This window comes from Hemitrygon akajei, chromosome 3 (assembly GCF_048418815.1).
Source record: "Hemitrygon akajei chromosome 3, sHemAka1.3, whole genome shotgun sequence".
Taxonomy (NCBI): domain Eukaryota; kingdom Metazoa; phylum Chordata; class Chondrichthyes; order Myliobatiformes; family Dasyatidae; genus Hemitrygon; species Hemitrygon akajei.
The window spans coordinates 207,543,039-207,566,594 of NC_133126.1; the positions used below are offsets into that span (position 1 = coordinate 207,543,039).

Genomic DNA, 23,556 nt, shown 5'->3' on the forward strand with positions numbered 1-23,556 from the left:
TCCTTACACGGTCCCGGGCGGCTCCATCCAGGACAATGTCCACCTGGTACGGGACCTGATCCACCTGCAGCAGGAGACTGGGTCCCGGGCCGCTCCATCCAGGACAATGTCCACCTAGTACGGGACCTGATCACCTGCAGCAGGAGACTGGGTCCCGACAGCGTCTCTCTCTCTCCTGACCAGAAGGGGTTTGACCGGGTAGACCAGTTTCCTGGTGGGCACTCTGCAGACCTTTGGGCTCGGACAACATTTTGTGGCCCGAGTTCGGCTCCTATAGTCTGCCGTGGAGTGCCTTGTTAAGGTCAATGGATCACTGGCAGCGCCCATTCCCTTTAGGAGTCAGGTGTGCCCCATGTCCGGTCAATTGTACGCGATCTGTGTCGAGCCAATTCTGAGCCTCCTACGGCGAAGGCTGACAGGTCTGGTTCTGCGTGAACCGGACATGGAGGTCGTCCTGTCGGCCTACGCCAACAACGTACTCCTCATGATGACAGATCCCAATGACCTGCGGAGGATGCGCGAGTGCCAAGAAGTTTTCTCGGCGGCATCCTCCGCTAGGATCAACTGGGCGGAATGTTCCGGACTCTTAGTGGGTTAGTGGCAGGTGGACTCCCTGCCGGAGGAGATGAGAGCTTTTGAGTGGAGCACTAGACGTCTCCTCTATCTGGGAGTCTACCTGAGTCCTTCTGGGGAGACCTGGCTGGCGAACTGGCAGGACCTGGAGACGAAAGTCATGGCCCGGCTGGGGCGCTGGTCAGGCCTTCTCAGGGTGCTTTCCTATGGAGGCAGGGTGGTGGTCATAAACCAGCTGGTGGCCTCCATGTTGTGGTACCGGATGGTCACCTTGGCCCCTCCTGCCCCCTTTGTAGCAAGAATGCAGAGGAAGTTAGTGGACTTCTTCTTCTCGGGTAAACACTGGGTCTCTGCAGCGGTCTTGAGTCTCCCAGTGGGAGAGGGCGGACAGTTGCTGGTGTGCGTTCGAACGCGACTGGCGGCTCTCCGCCTCAGGACTCTGCAGAGATTCCTGGACGCCGAGCACCCTCCCAGGTGGCACATGTTGGCGACTTTCTTCCTCCGGAGGGGCTGCTGTCTTCACGAGGATATGCGGCTACCACCGGCGGGCGTCAGCCGTGCTGCTTTGCGGAGTCTGCCCGGCTTCTATCAGGACCTACTTAGAGTCTGGAACATGGTCGCCTCAGGCCGGGAATCCCCTCCTCAGGCGGAGGGCGGGGTCCTGGCCGACCCTTGCCCTACTTCAACGGATGTCAGTGCGGCTCAGGTGTGTGGACCGACTCAGGCTGAGCTGCTTGTCGGGCCCAGACCCCGCAATCTTCTCCGGGAGCCATGTCCACACAACGTGAGCCATCTCTTATCGATACCCACAGTCCCATTCAGGGATGCAAGTAGGAGGTATTTGTATGGGCTGCTGCTCCACACCCTCCACTTCCTTGCCCTTGTCCACCGTCCCGACACGCCATGGCGGTCGGTCTTTCCACCCAGAGGTGAGGAGAGTCCCCACTGGAAGTCCCTTTACGAGGGGGTTCTTCCCATGCACCTGGGGGATCTCGGCTGGAGGGTGCTGCATAGAGCGGTGCCCTGCAATAAGTTTTTTAGTTTGTACATGGATCTCCCACCCGCATGCCACTTCTGCGGGCTGGAGGAGACCGTGTACCACATGTACATGGAGTGTGCGAGGCTGCAGCCCCTTTTTGCGTATTTGCGTGGGTTGCTTCTCGCCTTCTGGTTGCATTTTAGCCCCACCCTGTTTGTATATGGTCATCCAGTAAGGAAGGGGGCATGGAGGGATGAGGATGTCCTAGTCAACTTGCTCCTGAGGCTGGCGAAATCCGCCATCCGAGGGTCTTGGAAACGGGTGGTGGGAGGATCTCCCTGGGTAGACTGCCTGGCAATGTTTAGGGGGTATATTCGTGCCCGGGTAAATATTGAAAAAGAACACATGCAGTCCACGGCGACCTTAGAGGAGTTTCGAGACCGTTGGGCTCCACGGGGTGTAATTGCCATCGTGGATAGAGATGGCAACATTCTGGTGTAATGTCAATTATCTATTTGTAGTGAAGTAATTGTGTTTGCCACTGTCTTGTATATATTGTATAGCACCGATATTTGTAATAATTTTAAAAAATGGTCCTGAGCCAGGCACTGCTCAGGGTGATGTGCCCACATGGGATCTATGGTCAGTGTGGGTGGTGTTCCCATCTGGGGAGGGGTGAGGGGGTCTTTACTACAGCCAGCTTTGCTCTATATTTATTTTGAGATGCAATGTGGACAAGCCCTTCCAGCTGAAAGAGCCTTACCACCCAACAACCCTCCACCTTACTGCTAACCCGATGAAGAAACAATTTAGTGTGGCCAATTAAGCTACTAACTGTTACGTCTTTGCACTGTGGGAGGAAAGCCACACACACACAGGAAGGAACATATAAACTTACTTAGAGGACACTGGAATTCAACTCCGAACAGTAATAATGTCATGTTGGGCACAAAGCTCTCACAGCATCCCAAATGTGAGAGTCTGATCATTTGATGGACAAAGGTGCTTGGGACACTTTTCAAGCCTGACGTCTGCGGTCAGTAGCCTCCCAACACCAACCATTGCCCTCCTACCCCAGTATGAGTCCCTCCTTCAGTTTGCAGTTTCAGGGAACAACACTCACTCTTCACCCCACCATGGGGTTGTTGTCGACTAAGGGCCGAAGCACTGTTGAGGATCCCCAACACCCATCCCACAATCTCTTTGACCCGCTAGCATCGAGGAGGTGGTACAGGAACATCAGGACTAGGGCTGTCAGTGAGCTGTGCTTCACACCACTTGTATATGCTTTATAAACTACATTTTATTCACATATTATTGGCAAGATCTTTTTTCGTGTGCTTTGAGGGTGCACGGTGGTCTGGAGGAACATTGCTTCATTTGGTCAGATAACAATTCATATAAACTTGAAGTCCAGCCCAACCCCACAGTCAGTTCTCCCCCCTCCCCCCTGCAGTGTCCAGAAACACCCCCTCATCACCAAACTCCACACACAAATGTCAGGAAATGAGCAGATGTTTGTTCTTCTGAAATCATAACCACATGTGATATTTGTGCTGTGGGCAATGTTTCCTATAGTGGTGAGTCTAAGAATAGAGGGCACAGCCTCAGAATAGAGGGACATCTATTTCAAACAGAGATGTGGAGGAATTTCTTAAGCAAGATGGTGGTGAATCTGTGGAATGCATTGCCAAAGGCAGTCATTGGGTTTATTTAAAGCAGAGGTTGATAGGTTCTCCATTTGTCAAGGTGTCAAAGTTTATAGGGAAGAGGCAGGAGAATGGGGTTGAGAAGGATAATAAATTAGCCATGATGGAATAGTAGGGCAGACTCAATGGGCTGAATGGCCTCATTCTGCTCTTATGTTTTATGGGATTAAGATTAAACTGGAGCCAGAGCCAATTGGCTATATTATTTTTTTCTTTGTGATGATGTTTTTCTGAAATCATAACCATATGTGCTATTTGAGCAGTGCACTGTGCTGTTGGTAGCTTGTTTCGCACCTTGGTTCTGCAGGAACACGGCTCCACACTGATTAAACTTAATGAACTGATTTGTAACAACCCTCAGCGTTTTCCCAGTGATGAGATAATTACTGACACAGGCCACAGGGTGATATATTCATTTATTACATTCTCATGGCGATATTGTACAGTTTATGATAAAAATTCTCTTTAAAATCTTTGCCCATTTATTTCAACCCAACCTTGCTCACAGAGCTCTCGTCAGTGACCTGGTGACTCAAGGTAGGGGCAGGGGTCCGGTGACTGGAGGGGTTGGTGTAGAATGGGGTGAGGGAAGAGGGCAAAGGCAAGAGGTCACTGAGCCAGTGAAAGGGGTACTAGACGCGAGAAAGCCAACCCTGGCTCAGTAAAGGCACCATGAACACTGTTTCATAGACAAGACAGGGACAGAAATAGTCCAACAGCATCCGGGAAAAATGTAAACCTTACTTTTCAAAAGCAGCAGAGAAGAATACTTCAAAAAGCGCATACAGTGGATTCCAGTTAATGGGGGTCATCTGCAAATTGAGGCAGCCACTTTTTTTGGGATAATTCTTGAACAAAAGCTAATCAATAAAACAGCAGGATTCCCTTAGTTTATTTGGGACACAGTACTGCTTAATGTGTGTTTGTGTTCAAAAAGCAGTGATTTCTGTCACTGATAGTTGGCAAGAAATAAGCACCAAGACAACTTGGAACTGTTTTGCTCTCTGCAGTTTCAAGCATTCAGGCTTGGAGATGCCAGGAACAGCTGGAAGTGAAAATGAAACGTTCACTACTTCAAGTTAGAAACAACAGAATTAAGGTAATGACAATCATCTTGAATGTTATCATGAAAATGAAGATCTGGAGGATGCGATCACTGTGAAGTCAGCGTTATCGGCTCTGGGTGACTGCGCTAATTTTGTTCATTTAGTCAAAGAACAGCAGCGTACATGAATGAATTCCTCCATCGATAACTATTACAGTTTTATAGTACTGTAGTATTGGTAGTGTTCTAATTTGTTCTGCATTTCATTTAAATACAAATTTGTTACTCAGTTAAACTAGTTTTTTTTTTTAAAAATACAACTTTTTAACCATTTCCATGAAACCAGCTAATCGGGGCAGTCCTTAATTGGGCCAAAATGTAATGGTATTAATGTGTCCTAATTAACCGGAATCCACTGCATATCATTTCACAATAGACAAAATATTTTAAGTGCTCCAAGCTCTAGAGATGTTCAGACAGTGCTCTGCCCAGCAGACACAGTCTGCTCAATGTACCATTCACTAACTGCCATAGCTACAACTTTGGTTAAAAATACGACTAAACCTTCCCAATTCTTATATTGCACAACTCTGTTGCGCTTTATACAAGGAAAAATATATATTTATCTATTCATACATTCCTTTAGATTTTGGGCAGAGATGCATTTTTTTTTTAATTTTTTTTTTTAAAAAAGCAAAACATCCAAATTTCTATTAACAAGAAATAATTGCAAGCACTTTTCACAAAGCTTCAAACCCGTTATACTTCAACTGGCCAATACCTGCTGTGAGATTGACCACATAGAAACTCGCAACTACAAATCCTTGAAGAATTCCACCACCTCAGAGTCAGTGCGGAGCCCGGTGATTAACGCGCCCGACAGGGGTCATTCTGGCACTCCGGAGGGACTTGATATTGCACCTTGGTGTTGGTGATGGCTCCATGCTTCTGTCGAAGGTGCAGACGCAGTTGGCTTTTGTGGCGGAAATGCAGATTACATTTCTCACACTGCGGAGAGACAACACACACTGAGGCTGGTGGTCAGCCCTCTCCAAACAGCCCCACCCCAGGCTACAAGAGGGACCCTTTGCCCTCACACATTTAAGCAGTAACATCCTGATGAAAGGTCTCATCCCAAAATGTTGACTGCTTATTCGTTCCCATAAATGCTGCCTGACCTGAGTTGTGCATTTCAAAGGATTAAATATTCCCTTTATGGAGACATACATCAAAACGGTGAAATGTCATTTGTGTCTGCAACCAGCCCAGTCTGAGAATTGCTGGGACAGCCTGCAGCTACCTGTCACCAACCCCAACCTGCTTACCTTTAGAATGTGGGAGGAAACACACAGGGTAATGAGGAGAACATACCGTACAAACTCCTCACAGACAGCAGTGGAAATTGAACTCTGATTTTAGAGCCAGCATTATGGTACTGCGTGCCCTACACGCCACTGTCCCAAAGGGACCCTGCTCCCAAACCACACGCCCACCCATCAGCAGGTACAACCAGGGGCTGTTTGGTTTGAGACCAACCCCAGCACCCCAGCCCAAGCTCTGGGACAGCCTGGAGACACCAATCTCAGGCTGCGGGTACCTAGCTGGACAAGGAACCTGCAACAGGCTTCGAGACCCAGGGGCCAGAGCAAAGACCAGCCTTGCACCTCCCAATGCCCAGAGGACTCGAGGCCAGCTACTCTGCACACTCACATGGTAGGGCTTCTCTCCCGTGTGGATCCGAAGATGACTCTTGAGTGTCTGCAGATGCCGGAATCGCGTACCACAGATCTCACACGGATATGGTTTCTCACCAGTATGGATCAACACGTGGGCGCGGAGGTGAGCTACCTGCAGAATGGAAGGAAAGGGAGACAGTCAGTCCATTGACATGGAATTACACAACTATCAAGTCACTAACTGTGTGCTCGCTTAAGGCTCAATATTGGTCTGAATTCTTCAGAATTCTAAAGATACAGGGAAGGTTCCCTTCAAATGAGAAAGTCAAATTTACTCTTTTATTCAGCGGGAGACAAAACAGGAAACTACCATAATGGCTCTCATGGGAGAAATAGCAATGATGTCAAAAAGTGTCACCACAGCACACTGCACTCCCTGTTCATGAATGGAAGCTGGTGGGTGGGCTAGACCTTCCAGAAGATATTTGATATGGTGCCACATAGGAAGCTATTACACTGTTAGCAAACACTGAGGGGACTAGAATACAAAAGCAAAGATGTAACGTTGAGGGTTTAAGGCATTGGTCAGAAGTGAAAGAGTTGATGCATGAGGAGCATTTGTTGGCTCTGGGCCTGTATTCACTGGAGTGGGGGGATCTCACTGAAACCTATTGAATATTGAAAGGCCCAGATTGAGTGGCAATGGAGAGGATGTTTTCTATAGTGGGAGAGTAAGTTAGGACCAGAGGGCACAGCCTCAGAACAGAGATTAGGAGGGATTCACTTAGCCGGAGGGTGGTGAGTCTGTGGAGGTAATTGCCAGACAGCCGTGGAGCCAAGTCATTGGGTACATTTACAGTGCAGGTTGATAGTATGTTAAACATTACAGGAAGGCGGCAGAGAATGGGGTGGAGAGGGACAATAAATCAGCCACGATGGAACAGCACAGCAGACTTGCTGGGCCAAATGGCCTAATTTAGATCCATTGTCCAATGGTATTATCAAAAGCTGGGATTGACAGAGGTAACTGGGGGGTCGGGGGAGAAGAGATTGCAGGAGGAGTGTGACATGAGGCAGTGAATTATCAAGGTGGGGTACCAATGCCCACCCCCCACCTTTGGTGGTGACCAGTGATGCATAAAGACATTGTTGCTAAATTTGCCCCTGCAAAGATCGGAGAAAGTTGTTAGATTAGACTACAATTGTTATTTTCTTTGCTGTTTAACACAAGACTGTAAGACATTGGAGCAGAATTAGGCCATTTGGCCCATCGAGTCTACTCCGTCATTCAATCATGGCTGATCCTTTGTTTATCAACCCCAGTTCCCGGATTTCTCCCCGTAACCTTTGACACCATGTCTATTAAGAACCTACCAATCTCTGCCTTAAATATGTCCAAAAAACCTGGCCTCCACAGCTAACTAATTCCACAAATTTACTACTCTCTGGCTAAAGAAATTTCTCCACATCTGTTTTGAAAGGGCACCCCTTGATCCTGAGGCTATGCCTTCTTGTCCTAAACTCTCCCACCTTGGGAAACAGCCTTTCCACATCTACTCTGTCTGGGCTTTTCAACATTCGAAAGGTTTCAATGAGATTCCCCCCCCCCCCCCCCATCCTTCTGAATTCCAGCGAGTTCAGACCCAGAGCCATCAAACATTCCTCATATGATACACCTTTCAAACCTTTCCCATGTTCTGGTAAATTTTGTAATTTATTTATTGAGAGATACAGTGCTGAGCAGGCTGCACTGCCCCAGCAACCCACTTTAACCCTGGCCTAATCACAGGATAATTTAACAATCACCAATTAACCTACTAACCAGTAGGTCTTTGGACTGTGGGAGGAAACCCTCATCCCACAGGGAGGACGTACAAACTCCTTACCAATGACTTCAGAACTGAACAGCAAATCTGACGTCTTGAGCTGTAATACCATTGTGCTAACCACTACGTTACGGTGGCACCCACCACTTATATACATGTAAATGTTTAGTATGTTTCCTAGTGGTCACAGTATGTATATGTAGTTGTTCAGTGTGTCTCCTTAGTGGATGCAGTTCCTTGTAACATTCTGGAAAGCTCTGGAAGCTTCTAGTGCTACATTATTTGAGTAGGGGCTATATGATTGGTTGACTCATCCACAAATTTGAAGGGAATGTTTCTTATCTACAGGTATAAGAGGAGCTGACCTAATGACATCACATCTTTTTGCTTCCCTCCCTGCTACCAGCCTGCCTCTGCCCGTTTCAACTCTTTGTTCTTTAAAACAATGGTGAAGCAGCAAATTTTGCTCTAAGAGAACATTGGATTAAAAACACCAGGCTCCAACAAAGTTGAGATGTGAAGAGGCTGCAGGGCCAACGTATAGATGACAAAGGAAAGATACAAGATATACCTTTCCTACTTACAGAAAAAATAAGAATAAGATTGAAAGTGCGGAGAAAACTTGCAGAATGCTGCCGGGTCCTGAGGACCTGAGTTATACAGAAAGGTTGAAAAGGTTAGGTCTTTATTCCTTATCCATATCATATATTGACAGAATAACCAACAAAGAAGTTCTACAGAGAACAAAAACAAAATGTACATTACTTCAAAAGAAAATCAGAAAACAGTAATCAGAGTTCTTTGGACACATCATACGAAGAGAGACAGAACATTTAGTTACAACTGGAAAGCTGGAAGGAAAAAGCAGAGGCAGACAATGAAAAATGGATTAACATCATGGTGAGAAACAGGGGAGGCAACAACTACAATTCGGAAGGCTGGGGACCGCGATGGATTGAGAGACTGATTGCCCACGCCAAACGGTGCGGTACCTGAATGATGATACAGAATTGAGGGGTATAGATAGGGTAAATGCAAGCAGGTTTTTTTCCACTGAGGTTGGAAGCCTGATCACAGATGTCTGGATTCTGGTGGGCTTTGGGCTCTGGGTTCCTGAAGGGAAAGGGACCAGTTACAGGCAGGCTCTCTCCAGTCCAAGGGGAGGGGATCAACAATTCCATTATCAGTTGTAACCAGCTTTCTGCTGTCAAACAATCGGCTCAGGACAGTCAAGGGTACGGCTTACCCTCATGGGGTGGAGATACTTGGAACATGGCAAACCCATAGTAGAGCAGCAAGTGGAACAGATCACCCACCTGCACAAAGCGTGCCCCACACGTCTCACACTTGTACGGCTTCTCCCCGGAGTGGATGCGGGTGTGAGTCTTCAGATTGGCTGGCCGGTTGAACTGGGCTCCACAGATGTTGCAACGATACGGCTTCTCACCTGTGGGTGCAGGGCAGGAGGGCAGGGTGAGGAAATGTGGGCGATTTGGGCAGGGAACCTCAATGCCAGCTTCCCAATCCCCGTACTGAAATGGCATTCCTCCTCCCCTGACACCTTCGTACCCTATTCCAATGCCCTCAGAGACCCAAATACCCCCTCCCTCTCCCCTTACCAACACTCCTTTACCGCTCCCCATGGCTGCTGCCACAACCACCTCTATCCATAAGGCACAAGGGCAAAATTAGGCCATTCAACCCATCACATCTGCTCTGCCATTCCATCATGGCTGATTTATTACCCCTCTCAACCCCATTCTCTGACCTCTCCCTGTAACCTTTGACACCCTGACTAATCATAACCCATCAACCTCTGCTGTAAATATACCCAATGACTCGGCCTCCACAGCTGTCTGTGGCAGTGAATTCCACAGATTCACCACTCTGTTGCTAAAATTCCACCTCATCTATTCTAAATGGGCGCCGCTCTATTCTGAGGCTGTGCCAGACTCCCCCACAACAGGAAACATCTTCTCTATGTCCACTGCAAGCCTTTCAATCTTCAGTAGGTTTCAATGAGATCCCCCCTTTCTTCTAAACTCCAGTGAGTACAGGCCCAGAGCCATCAAACACTCCCATGTTAACCATTCCATTCCCAGAATCTTTCTTATGACCCCCCTCCCAGCTCCCGCCCGTCCCCCTCCCCACCTGTGTGGACGGTCCTGTGGCTGGCCAGGTTGCCCTTGAAGCGGAAGGCCGCCTGACAGCGGTCACACCGGTACGGTTTGTCACTGTGGGACTGCAGGAGGTGGCGCTTCAGGGCCGCATCCTCTGGGAACCTGGAGTCACACTCACAACATGGGAACGAGCCGGCATCTGCAGGAGAGCATCATGTCACAGTGGGAACATTAGACCATTCAGCCCGTCACTGCCATTCCATCATGGCCCATTTATTATTCCTCTCAAACTCATTCTCCCATCTTCTCGCCATACCCTTTGACACCCTAATCACAAATCTATCAACGTTCGCTTTAACTACACCTAATGACTTGGCCTCCACAGCCAGATTCACCACTCTCTGGCTAAAGAAATACCTCACATCTGTTCTAAATTAAAGTCCCCTCTATTGAGGCTCTGCCCTCTGATCCTAGACTCCCCCACTACAGGGAACATCCTCTCCACATCCACTCTATCTGTGTCCTCTGGTCCTAGACTCGCCCACTATAGGAAACATCCTCTCCACATCCACTCTATCTGTGTCCTCTGATCCTGGACTCCCCGACGACAGGGAACATCCTCTCCACATCCACTCTATCTGTGCCCTCTGGTCCTAGACTCCCCCACTATAGGAAACATCCTCTCCATCTAGGAGTCACTTTCAAGCATCTCATGCTCTCAATATTTCTTTTCTATATTTTTGTATTTGCACAGTTTGTCATCTTTTACACATTGGTTGTTTGACCGTCCCGTTGTATGCAGTCTTTCAGTGATTCTATTAGGTTTCTGACTACTGACTGCAATAAGACAATTTCAGGGTTGCATATGGTGCATAAAGTACAATGCTGAGCAAAAGTCTTGGGCACAGGCAAAAAAAATCTGTAAAGTGAAGATGCTTTCGAAAGTAATGATCTGTTTCTAAACATCAAAATAATTACTATAGAGCAGTAAACAGTTAAAAACTAAATCAAATCAGTATTTGGTGTAACCACCTTTCGCCTTAAAGACAGCATCAATTCTCTTAGATACACTGCCCTGTGATTTTTTTTTAGGAAAATCAGCAGTAGGTTGTTCCAAGCATCTTAGAGAACTTGTCACAGTTCTTCTGCAGACTTTGGCAGTCTCGCTTGCTTCTCTCTCCCCCTCTCCAGGTAATCCCTCAATTATGAGGGATTACAGACAGCCTCAATGATGAGATCAGGGCTTTGTGGAGGCCTCGCCCTGTTGCAGAACTTCTCGTTCTCTTTCCAAGATAGTTCATTATAACCTTGGCCATGTGTTTGGGGTCATTGTCCTGATGCAGAATGAAATTGGAACTTCTCTTATGGTACTGAGTGATGTACTTTTCAGCATTGGGGATTCTGATACTTCTAACCAGGTCCATTTGCAGAAATGCAGCCCAAGCTGCAGGAAACCTCTGCTGTGCTTCTGTGGGCTCCACATGCTCACCTCCTGCTTAAGGCAATATTGTCACATTTTGACTCATCAGTCCAGATCCCTTTGCTCAGCACCCAGTCCTTGTTTCGTGCATAGCTGAACCTCCCGGCTTTGTTTCCACTTTGGAGCAACTCTTCCAGGAAGAGCACCTCTGACAAGACTTCTCCGGACTGTAATGGGGTGCACGCGGGTTCCAGTGGTTCTGAGCTGACAGCACTGCTGAACTTCTTTCAGACTGAAGAGTGCAAGAATTATTGATTTGAAGATCACACTCACATCTGCCACATCCTCACCTTTTAGTCTGGTTGTCACTGGCCCAGTTTGATCTCTTCTACACCCATTGTTTCAGTTAATTTATTTGAAAAGTGGTCTATTACTAATATATTACTTCCCTTAACAAAATACAAAAATTTCTCTAACATTTAATTTTTTTCTCTGAAAAGTGAATGTTTGGAAACCTAAAATTTGCTTTTTCTACTGACACTAATGCAAAAGACAAAATTAAACATCTAAAGGAAAAATAAAAAAACTAGGGTGCCCTGGTGCACAGTACTGTAACTTTGATCTTTGAACTGAAATGGACATCCCCCATTTATCCAACTCTTCCCCCCCCCAGTCACTACCCTCCATCACACCCCTCCTGTCTATTCCCCACAAACCCTCTACCTTTTCCAACACCCCCCCCCCCCGACCTCTTCCCCCTTCTCCAGTACCGACAGCCCCCCCTCCCCCCCTCCCCTGCTTACCTGAGCTGGAGTCTGAGAGCTCAGACTGTGTCTCTGTCAGCTCCTCACTGGGAGGGCATCCGGGGGTCCGACGAACCTCCGCCTGTTGGGAGGACGGCGACTGGCACGAGGTGCACTTCCCAGAGGACAGGCGCTTGCGGTCGGGCGAGGAGGCGTCCGGTGACCTTGGTCAGAAATGGAGAGTGAAGTGAGATGGGGTGGGGGGTAGAGATGCGGAGGATAGAGAGGAAACAGTTTTGTAGGGGACTTGAGGGAAGATCACTGTCAAGATCCAGACCCCAATTGCAGCCCTAGCGCATCCCTGACACACATACACCCCCCAACACACCCACTGCATACCACCCCCAAACACTCACCCAGTAAAGAGTGCAAAAAATTTACAAGGATGTTGCCAGGATTAGAGGACTCAAGTTTAGGGAAAACTTTAATCGCTGGAGAGAAGGAGAAATGGGGGAGATTTGCTAGAGGTAGGCAGAATTATGAGTACAGAGAGTAACTGCAAGCGGCTTTTTCCACCGAGGTTGGGTGGGACTAGTGGTCATGGGCCAGGGGTGAAAGGTGAAATGTTTAAGGGGAATTTCTTACTCAGAGGCTGGTGAGAGTGTGATGGACGCAGGGTCGATCTCAACATTTAGAGAAATTTGGACAGGTACACAGATGGAGGTGTATGGAGGGCTAAGGTCCAGGTCAATTGGACTAGGCAGATAAACAGGTTAACAAGCACTAGATGGGCCAAAGGGTATTGAGCGAAGGAAGGTGCAAAGTGACCTGACAGAGATGCACAAAATAGACGGGAGACTTCTTCCCCAGGGCTAATGCAAAGGGGCACAATTTTTCCAGGTGATTGGAGGAAAGCAGGGGTGGGTGGAATGTCAGAGGCAAGCTCTGGCAGAGTGAGTGGTCAGTGCATGGGACCCCCTGCAGGTGGAGGTAGGGGCATTTAAGATAGGCACAAGGACGACAGAAAAATGGATGGGCACATAGGAGGGAAGGTCTAGATTGGTCACAGAGTAGGTTAAAAGATCAGGACAACATTGTGGGCCAAAAGGCCTGTAATGTACTGTTCTAAAGGATGGTCACACAACCACTCCCACCCATCACCTGGCCCATGCTGGGCTCTGACCACCCTTACCTGCCCACAATGCTGTTGAGTCGCGAGGCCTGTGCATCGGTGTCCACGTCCATTCTCTCGGGCGTCAGGCTCGCTAGGCCCTCGGTCTCGTGAGACCCCTGGAATGGAGCAGTGCACTCAGAGAAGGGTGGGGCAGCCCCATTCTGGGCCTCCAGGCTGCCGCCGGCCCCCCCCTTCGAGTCCTGGTTGAGGGAGTTGAGGACAATGAATTTGTACTTTTTCCAGTTGCAGGCCCTGGCGTCAATAACACTCTTGGCTGGCGGGGAGTTGGTGCAGAGCGGCCGGGAGGCATTCTTACTGCTGCAGGACTCTGTGGGCGAGTTAGGATGACAGTCAGACTTGAGGGGGCTGTGTGGTCCCAACAGGCTACCCTTGTGGTTGACGGGCAGGTTGCTGGGCTCCAGCTGGCCTCTGCCCTCCTCCTTGAGTACACGGGGGTCAGCCGTCCTCCAGGACTGGGCCAAGGCCGGGTAGCCAAGGGGACTGACTCGCCCGGCCTGCGTCACTGGCTGCGGGCTGTAGTGACACTCAGCTTTGAGCCCAGCCTCCCGTGGGGTGAAGGCCGCTGTACTCGATGGGATGTCAGCGGTAGGTCGGTTGCCAAATTTCGCACAGCCTTGCTGGGCTGAGATCCTCCTCATCTCCGGCATCTCACACCAGGCCAGGCGGCAGTCCCGGAACTCACGGAGAGGGTAGGTGCTGGCAGAATAACTGTGGACAGGCAGTTGGCGGTACAGGTGGTAGGGGTGATGGGATGGGGTCAGTACGTTGTACACAGCAGAGTCTGAACCCCTGCCGTCTGGCGCAGAGGCATCTGGCAGGACTTTCTCCGAGGCATCAGACTTGTGGAAGGTTACAAGCTCCTGAGGTAGTGTGGTGTTTCCTGGCAGGTAGGCCTGGCACGATGGGCTCAGAGTCGGGCAGATGTCTTCACTGGGAAGAAAGGAGTCAAAGTTAGCAATCAATGCCAGGAAAAGGAGCACAAACACCAAAGGGCCCGTTTCTGTGCCACAACTATGACTATTGTCATTCAACCACACACCTGTATTCTGACAGATGAAACAGCGTTCCTCCGGACCAAGGTACACAACTGTATGGATAACTCAAACAAAACAACATTCTTCACACCAAGCTGTACAACAGTAAATTAACTCAAACACATACAGAAATACCACAAATAGGGTGCATTTATGACACAAGTTAAAAAGTAAACTGTACAAAACTACTGGTGCTTCATACGTGACGAGACTGGGTGGCAGCAGGGAGTTCAGTATCTCACAGTCTGGGGGAAGAAGCTGTTTCCCATATTAACAGTCCTTGTCCTAATGCTACAGTACCTCCCTGACTGATTGTTGGGGTCAAAGAGATTGTTGGACAGATGAGGGGGATCATTGACAATGCTAAAAGCCCTGTGTTTGTAGCCCTCCTGATAAATATCTCTACTGGGTGGGAGAGAGACCCCAGTGATCCTCCCAACATCTCACAATCATTTGTAGGGACTTGCATTAACACCAAGTCCGAGATGCAAGAGGCAAACAGCGACTGGGAATCGGGAACAGACTGCGAGGCAGCGACTGGGAATCGGGAATAGACAGGGAGGCAGAGGGGGAGCGACTGGGAATCGGGAATAGACAGTGAGGCAGACGGACAGGGGTCACAGTTTAAGGATAAAGGGGAAGCCTTTTAGGACCGAGATGAGGAAAAACTTCTTCACACAGAGAGTGGTGAATCTGTGGAATTCTCTGCCACAGGAAACAGTTGAGGCCGGTTCATTGGCTATATTTAAGAGGAAGTTAGATATGGCCCTTGTGGCTAAAAGGATCAGGGGGTATGGAGAGAAAGCAGGTACAGGGTTCGGAGTTGGATGATCAGCCATGATCATACTGAATGGTGATGCAGGCTCAAAGGGCCGAATGGCCTACTCCTGCTCCTATTTTCTATGTTTCAATGACAGTGACTGGGAATCTGGAATAGACTGTGAGGCAGAGGGGGAGCGACTGGGAATCGGGAATAGACAGCGAGGCAGAGACTGGGAATCGGGAATAGACAGCGAGGCAGAGGGATTCAGCAGTTGGACTGCATCCGGTGGGGGGGGGGGGGGGGGGTGCCACGAGGTGCTGGAAAAGAGTTGATGTTTCAAGGTGAAACCTTCACTAGCACCTTGAAACATCAACTGTTCACAGAGCCACAGGTCTCTCCCCCTCACCTTGGAGCACCATCACTCAGAGTCTGCACCGGCTCTGACACAGGAAACCAGCTCGGGAGCTGATGGATGGATAAGGTTCCAGGAAATTATCTTCTCAGAAGGTCAGGTAAGTCGAAAAACCACTGCACTGATAGGATTAATCTTCGAGTGTGCAAGGGTTAGGGTTAGCTGTCATGGGGGCAAGGCAGCCGTCGGACAGCGAGGCAGCAACCTTGCCCAGTTCTGGAAGCCCTTGTCAGGGTCACCCACAGATGTTGCACCCTAGCTGTCTACATGATACACGCCAGGACAGTACAGTATTGAGAGCAAGCTGATGCCCACACAGCAGGCTACCCCTCTCCACACGTTGATGAATGCAATGGAACAGCAGAGACTGATACAGTTAGACACTACAGTGTCACAGGGACTCCAGCTCCAGATCTTTCCCTCAGGGTTTACTCCCGACTCCTTCCCCATGAGTGGGTACAGATGCAAGGCAGCAGAGGTTTGAGATCGGAGTTTTCCTTCTCCGAGATGAGCTGCCATTTACAGCTGATGAGCCCCATCTGCCCCAAGTGACTGGTTTTAAGGTGGCAGTAACCTGCCTTTGCCCCTTCTCCAGTCAGGAGGAACAGTCCTACCAGGCTCAGCAGCTGATCAGGAGCTGGACTTTTATCAGAGGCTATTTTTTGAGATGCACAGTACTGGGAGCATTTAATTGGTAGTGGGAGCTTATCTGCACCCTCACCCCCACCCACGACAACCTTAAAGAACTAAACCTAGTGCTGACAGCTGTGTCAAACACCACAGTACAGAGAGAGTAGCATTAGGACCCAGCAAGTTCCCACAGCCCTAGGCCCAGGGCCTTCCCCAGTGATGTCACTATGGCACCACCTCTCTACACAAGATATTCCACCCATTCATTGCCAACACTAAAATTAAAAATAACTAGACCCAGTCTACACTCACTCTTTCAACCCACCCACACTTTATAGTATGTGCACAAGGGGAACAGCGGGGCCTCCGTCACCCACACTATTCTGAAACCAGAACACTGCAATTTTATACAGAATTGGTTCATCAGTGATGGATATTGACTGTCTGGTAACTTATGCATGTTTGAATCACCACTCACGATGGAGATGTTAAAAATCAATAGAAGCTACAAGCTGACAACTGATGAAATTTTGAAGTTAGTAAATACAATTTCCCTCAGTTGTTGGGTCTCTCATGGTTCCCATCTCGTCTGTCTCCAGCACTCCCTACAGTGTAAAAGGAAAATGTTCTTACAAATTACCACAGTCATTCTTACCCTTCTCAACTGCAATTAGCAAGGTTGGCTCCAGTAGTCTCACTTGACCACAACAGCCGCAGGCTAGTCTTGTCTGGACGTTCTTTAACCCGTGCCATACTGCAGATTCCACACCTCCTCTGCTCTGGGCTCCCTCACTCCCTGCAGCCCTATCCACTCCCTCTGTAGCTTCCTCCCATCCCACATAGGAGCACTACCCCCTACCCCCCTCAAACCCACCCTGAGAGCAGGGGGTCCACCTGGGAGGTCACTGCCCAGATGCCTCACCTGGACTACAGGTAGCTGTGAGGTCACTGCCCAGATGCCTCACCTGGACTGTAGGTACCTGCGACAAGTATCAGCCACGTGGTCCATCTGCAGGTACAGGGCTGTGTTCATCACAGCCACGATGGTGCCTTCTCGCAGCGACAGCCGGGACGTGTACATGAAGTCTAGCAGGATGCCGAATCCCTCTGGGTCCACATCAGAGTCCAATGTCACTCGGTCTAGGTTCAACTTCACCTGATCCGTGAAGATCATGTAGAACAGGCCACTGTAAATACAACACATATGGCATCAGGCAGGACAGACCATAGCACCAGCTCACAACTCCACACACAGCCCTGCTCCCTCCCAACCGCAGGACATTCACAAGAATGCTCTTGGGATTGAAAGGATTAACATTCTTTTGATAAGATGTCAGTGCGTTTAATCGTAGTGGCTTTTATTGAGTTAACCAAAGGTGCTATTGTCCTTTTTAAACATAAATTTTATGATGGCAAGACCCTGCTGGACATTAAGAACTGAAGGTACTGCAGGTTTACCCCATCAGTGAGTTGTTCATTGGCAGAGAAACTGAAGGAGCTAGACTTGGTGCGGTTTGGCCACTGACCGTGTCTGAGGGGCTTCGGAGGAGTTGATGCAGGAAGTAAGTGTGCAGCCCCACAGCAAGTGATTCTCTGAGTCGCTTTTCTTGTGACCGCAAGACCCTGCTGAGCATTGTTTATGTGGAATACTGCACGTCTGGTTCGCTGAGTCATTGGCAGACGGCAGGGGAGCTGTGTGGCCTGGGATGTAGAGAGGACCAGGCCTCAGGCCTCAGTGTCACCTGCTAACAGCCACCCAGGAGAGGGGCACTGGAGTTGGTGCACTCTACCCACGGTGGTGTGGCGCAGTGTCCATGTTGGATTTGGTGCTGCCTCCCACCCTCCTGAGTTCAATGGCTGCTGCAACATTTGTAGTCTCAGGGTGTTGGACCACATTTTGTTTGTGAAAATTTTACTGATGTCTCAGTGATATTTTGCATGTGCCGTATGCTGTGTATGACTGTGGCACTGGTTTGTACCCAGGAGTAATACTTGTTTGACTGCATTCATGAATGGTAGAATGACAATTAAAGTTGAGCTTGAATGCATGAGTGTTTGATGGCTCTGGGCCTGTACTCGCTGGAGTTTAACACAGAAACAGAAAACATACGGCACAATACAGGCCCTTCGCTCCACAATGCTGTGCTGAACATGTACTTACTTTAGAAATTACCTAGGGTTACCATAGCCCTCTATTTTTCTAAGCTCCATGTACCTGTCCAGGAGTCTCTTAAAAGACCCTATCATATCCACCTTCACCACTGTCGTGACAGCCCATTCCACACATTTACCACTCTCTGCATAAAAAACTTACCCTGCCAGTCTGAGAGGCGGACAGGTCTGCGAGCCGAAAATTGGTGTAGAAGCAGAGCCGAGGAGTCAGACCTCAGGAAGAGCCGTGGTAGTAGGGGACTCCATAGTAAGAGGTACGGAAAGGGGTTTCTGCGGCGACAGGCGCGATTTAAGGATGGTGTGTTGCCTCCCTGGTGCTAGGATTCAGGACATCATGGACCGATTGCAGGGAATCCTCAAGGGTGAAGGTGAACAGCCGGAAGTGGTAGTGCATGTCGGCATAAATGACAACGGGAAGAAGAGGAAGGACATTCTGCAGCGGGACTTCAGAGAACTCGGAAGAAGGCTGAAAAGCAGGACTTCCAGGGTGGTTATCTCTGGTTTGCTTCCAGTTCCTCGTGCTGGAGAGAGCAGGAACAGGGAGATAATGGATCTGAATGTGTGGGTGAGGAACTGGTGCAGGAAGCGAGGATTTACATTCTTGGACCACTGGGATCTGTTTTGGGGTAGGGATGAATTGTACAAAAGGGACGGGTTGCACCTTAATAGGCGGGGGACCAGCATTCTGGCAGACAGGTTTGCCACTGCAACACGGATGTGTTTAAACTAAGTGGTGGGGGGAGGGGATGAACTGGAAATATAAGGATGGAGTTAAAGGGAAAGTGAAAATAAGTTAAAAAGGACAACAGAATCAATGGAGTAGAAAGCTCAAGAAGAGATCATACAGTATGGCCAAGTGAAATAGGAATTGATATGAATGGAGAGGGGAGTAACGAATTAAAAGTATTATATATGAATGCACGAAGTATAAGGAATAAAGTAGATGAGCTTGAGGCTCAGTTGGAAATTGGCAAGTACGATGTTGTGGGAATAACTGAGACATGGCTTCAAGCGGACAGGGCCTGGGAAATGAATATTCAAGGATATACATCTTATCCAAAGGACAGACTGACTGGCAGAGGGGGTGGGGTGGCTCTGTTGGTGAGGAATGATATTCAGTCCCTTGCGAGGGGGGACATAGAATCTGGGGATGTAGAATCAGTATGGATAGAACTGAGAAATTCTAAGAGTAGAAAGACCCTAATGGGAGTTATCTACAGGCCCCCAAAAAGCAGTCTGGATGTAGGGTGTAAGTTGAATGAAGAGTTAAAATTGGCATGTCGCAAAGGTAATGATACAGCTGTCATGGGGGATTTCAACAAGCAGGTAGACTGGGAGAATCAGAATGGTACTGGACCCCAAGAAAGGGAGTTTGTGGAGTGCCTCCGAGATGGATTCTTAGAACAGCTTGTACTGGAGCCTACCAGGGAGAAGACAATTCTAGATTTAGTGTTGTGCAATGAACCGGATTTGATCAGGGACCTCGAGGTAAAGGAACCATTAGGAGGTAGTGACCATAATATGATATGTTTTAACCTACAATTTGAGAAGGAGAAGGGAAAATCGGATGTGTCAGTATTACAGTTGAACAAAGGGAACTATGGAGCTATGAGGGAGGAGCTGGCCAAAGTTCAATGGAACAATACCCTAGCAGGGAAGACAGTGAAACAAAAATGGCAGGTATTTCTGGGAATAATGCAGAAGGTGCAGGATCGGTTCATTCCAAAGAGGAAGAAAGATCCTAAGGGGAGTAAGGGGCAGTATAAAAATAAAAGAGAAGTATAACAGCAAAGATGAGCGGGAAACCGGAGGACTGGGAAGCTTTTAAAGAGCAACAGAAGATAACAAAAAAGGCAATACGCCAAGAAAAAATGAGGTATGAAGGTAAACTAGCTAAGAATATAGAGGATAGTAAAAGCTTCTTTAGGTATGCGAATAACAAAAAAATAGTTAAGACCAAAATTGGGCCATTGAAGACAGAAACGGGTGAATTTATTATGGGGAACAAGGAAATGCCTGTTGAGTTGAACAGGTACTTTGGATCTGTTTTCACTAGGGAAGACACAAACAATCTCCCAGATGTAATAGTGGCCAAAGGATGAACTGAAGGAAATTTATATTAGGCAAGAAACGGTGTTGGATAGACTGTTGAGTCTGAAGGCTGATAAGTCCCCAGGACCTGATGGTCTGCATCCCAGGGTACTTAAGGAGGTGGCTCTAGAAATCGTGGACGCATTGGTAATCATTTTCCAATTTTCTATAGATTCAGGAACAGTTCCTGCTGATTGGAGGGTGGCTAATGTTGTCCCACTTTTCAAGAAAGGAGGGAGAGAGAAAACAGGGAATTATAGACCAGTTAGCCTGACGTCAGTGGTGGGAAAGATGCTGGAGTCAATTATAAAAGATGAAATTACGACACATTTGGATAGCAGTAGAAGGATCAGTCCGAGTCAGCATGGATTTATGAAGGGAAAATCATGCTTGACTAATCTTCTGGAGTTTTTTTTGAGGATGTAACTATGAAAATAGACAAGGGAGAGCCAGTGGATGTAGTGTACCTGGACTTCCAGAAAGCTTTTGATAAAGTCCCACATAGGAGATTAGTGGGCAAAATTAGGGCACATGGTATTGGGGGCAGAGTACTGACATGGATTGAAAATTGGCTGGCTGACAGGAAACAAAGAGTAGTGATTAACGGGTCCCTTTCGGAACGGCAGGCTGTGACCAGTGGGGTACCGCAAGGTTCGGTGCTGGGACCGCAGCTGTTTACAATATACATTAATGATTTAGATGAAGGGATTAAAAGTAACATTAGCAAATTTGCTGATGACACAAAGCTGGGTGGCAGTGTGAAATGTCAGGAGGATGTTATGAGAATGCGGGGTGACTTGGACAGGTTGGGTGAGTGGGCAAATGTATGGCAGATGCAGTTTAATGTGGATAAATGTGAGGTTATCCACTTTGGTGGCAAGAACAGGAAGGCAGATTACTATCTAAATGGAGTCAAGTTAGGAAAAGGGGAAGTACAACGAGATCTAGGTGTTCTTGTACATCAGTCAATGAAAGCAAGCATGCAGGTACAGCAGGCAGTGAAGAAAGCTAATGGCATGCTGGTTTTTATAACAAGAGGAATTGAGTATAGGAGTAAAGAGGTCCTTCTGCAGCTGTACAGGGCCTGGTGAGACCACACCTGGAGTACTGTGTACAATTTTGGTCTCCAAATTTGAGGAAGGACATTCTTGCTATTGAGGGAGTGCAGCGTAGGTTCACAAGGTTAATTCCCGGAATGGCGGGACTGTCATATGTTGAAAGATTGGAGCGACTGGGCTTGTATACACTGGAATTTAGAAGGATGAGAGGGGATCTGATTGAAACATAAGATTATTAAGGGATTGGACATGCTGGAGGCAGGAAGCATGTTCCCGCTGATGGGTGAGTCCAGAACTAGAGGCCACAGTTTAAGAATAAGGGGTAGGCCATTTAGAACAGAGATGCAGAAAAACCTTTTCACCCAGAGAGTGGTGGATATGTGGAATGCTCTGCCCCAGAAGGCAGTGGAGGCCAAGTCTCTGGATGCATTCAAGAGAGAGTTAGATAGAGCTCTTATAGATAGCGGGGTCAAGGGATATGGGGAGAGGGCAGGAACGGGGTACTGATTGTGTATGATCAGCCATGATCACAGTAAATGGCGGTGCTGGCTAGAAGGGCCGAATGGCCTACTCCTGCACCTACTGTCTATTGTCTATTATCTCCTCTGTACCTACTTCCAAGCACCTTAAATCTGTGCCCTCTCGTGTTAGCCATTTCAGCCTGGGAAAAAGCCTCTGACCAGCCACACGATCAATGCCTCTTATCTTATACACCTCTATCAGGTCACCTCTCATCCTCCATTGTTCCAAGGAAAAGGACCAAGTTCACTCAACCTATTCTCATAAGGCATGCTCCCCAATCCAGGCAACATCCTTGTAAATCTCCTTTGCACCCTTTCTATAGTTTCCACATCCTTCCTGTATGAGGTGACCAGAACTGAGCACAGTACTCCAAGTGGGGTCTGACCAGGGTCATATAAAGCTGCAACATTACCTCTCTGCTCCCACAGTTGATGAAGGCCAATGCACTGTATGCTTTCTTAACCAGTTAACTTGCAGAGCAGCTTTGAGTGTCCTGTGGTCTCGGACCCCAAGATCCCTCTGATCCTCCACACTGCCAAGAGTCTTACCATTAATACTATATTCTGCCATCATATTTGAGCTACCAAAATGAACCACCTCACACTTATCTGGGTTGAACTCCATCTGCCACTTCTCAGCCCAGTTTTTGCATCCTATCAATGTCCCGCTGTAACCTCTGACAGCCCACCACACTATTCACAACACCTCCAACCTTTGTCATCAGCAAATTTACTAAAACATCCCTCCACTTCCTCATCCAGATCATTTAAAAGTCACAAAGAGAAGGGGTCCCAGAACAGATCCTGAGGCTCTCCACTGGTCACCGACCTCCATGCAGAATACGACCCGTCTACAACCACTCTTTGCCTTCTGTGGGCAAGCCAGTTCTGGATCCACAAAGCAATGTTCAGAAGAATGATGAGGGATCTCACTGAAACCTTTCAAACATTGGAAGGTTCTGAGAGTGGATGTGGAGAGGACGTTTCCTACATTGGGGGGGGGGGGGGGGAGTCCAGGACCAGAGAGAACAGCCTCAGAATAGAGAGACATCTATTGAGAACAAATGAGGAATTTCATTAGCCAGAAGGTAGTCAATCTGTGGAAATGCCATAGGCGGCTGTGGAGGCCAAGTCATTTAAAGTAGAGTTTGATATGTTCTTGATTAGTCAGGGCATTAAAAGATTATGGAGAGAAGACAGGAGAATGGGGTTGAGAGGGATGATAAATCAACCATGATGGAATGGTGCAGCAGACTTGCTGGGCTAAATGGCCCAATTCTGCTTCTATGTTTTATGGTCTACACAAGATCAGGGATCATCCAGCTCCACTTCTCCCTGGGGATGGGTCCCAAAGGCTCCCTGTGGACTGTCTGGAATCTCCTCTCCTTCCACTGGACAGTTTGGATTTGGTGCAGCTGTCTGAAGCCTGCTATCAGCATCCCTACCCACCCCAACCCTCCCACAATTAGCAACAGTTCCACATTCCAACCCATTCCACAGAAAGTTGTAAACTCAGCCAGCTCCACACAAACCACACTGACATCGAGGATACCTTCAAAAAGGTGATGCCTCAAAAAGTCAGCATCCAT

At 48.3% G+C, this 23,556-nt stretch overlaps 1 protein-coding gene across 6 annotated transcripts in view; it reads right to left on the reverse strand.

Moving 5' to 3' along the window:
* Positions 1–3,660: 3,660 nt before the first annotated feature.
* The window catches only part of LOC140725807 (B-cell lymphoma 6 protein-like), a 34,374-nt gene continuing 14,478 nt past the window's right edge, over positions 3,661–23,556 (reverse strand). For 4 of the 6 annotated variants that reach the window (XM_073041769.1, XM_073041771.1, XM_073041773.1 and 1 more), the window contains exons 4-10: positions 17,091–17,312; positions 13,284–14,216; positions 12,152–12,315; positions 9,960–10,127; positions 9,125–9,255; positions 6,017–6,154; positions 3,661–5,314 (exon numbers count right to left, since the gene is read on the reverse strand). In XM_073041769.1, the coding sequence (XP_072897870.1) occupies positions 5,174–5,314; positions 6,017–6,154; positions 9,125–9,255; positions 9,960–10,127; positions 12,152–12,315; positions 13,284–14,216; positions 17,091–17,312 (1,897 nt within the window). In that variant the 3' untranslated portion in view covers positions 3,661–5,173. The remainder of the gene's footprint in view (positions 5,315–6,016; positions 6,155–9,124; positions 9,256–9,959; positions 10,128–12,151; positions 12,316–13,283; positions 14,217–17,090; positions 17,313–23,556) is intronic. The other 2 variants (XM_073041774.1, XM_073041775.1) reach the window with 2 other exon arrangements.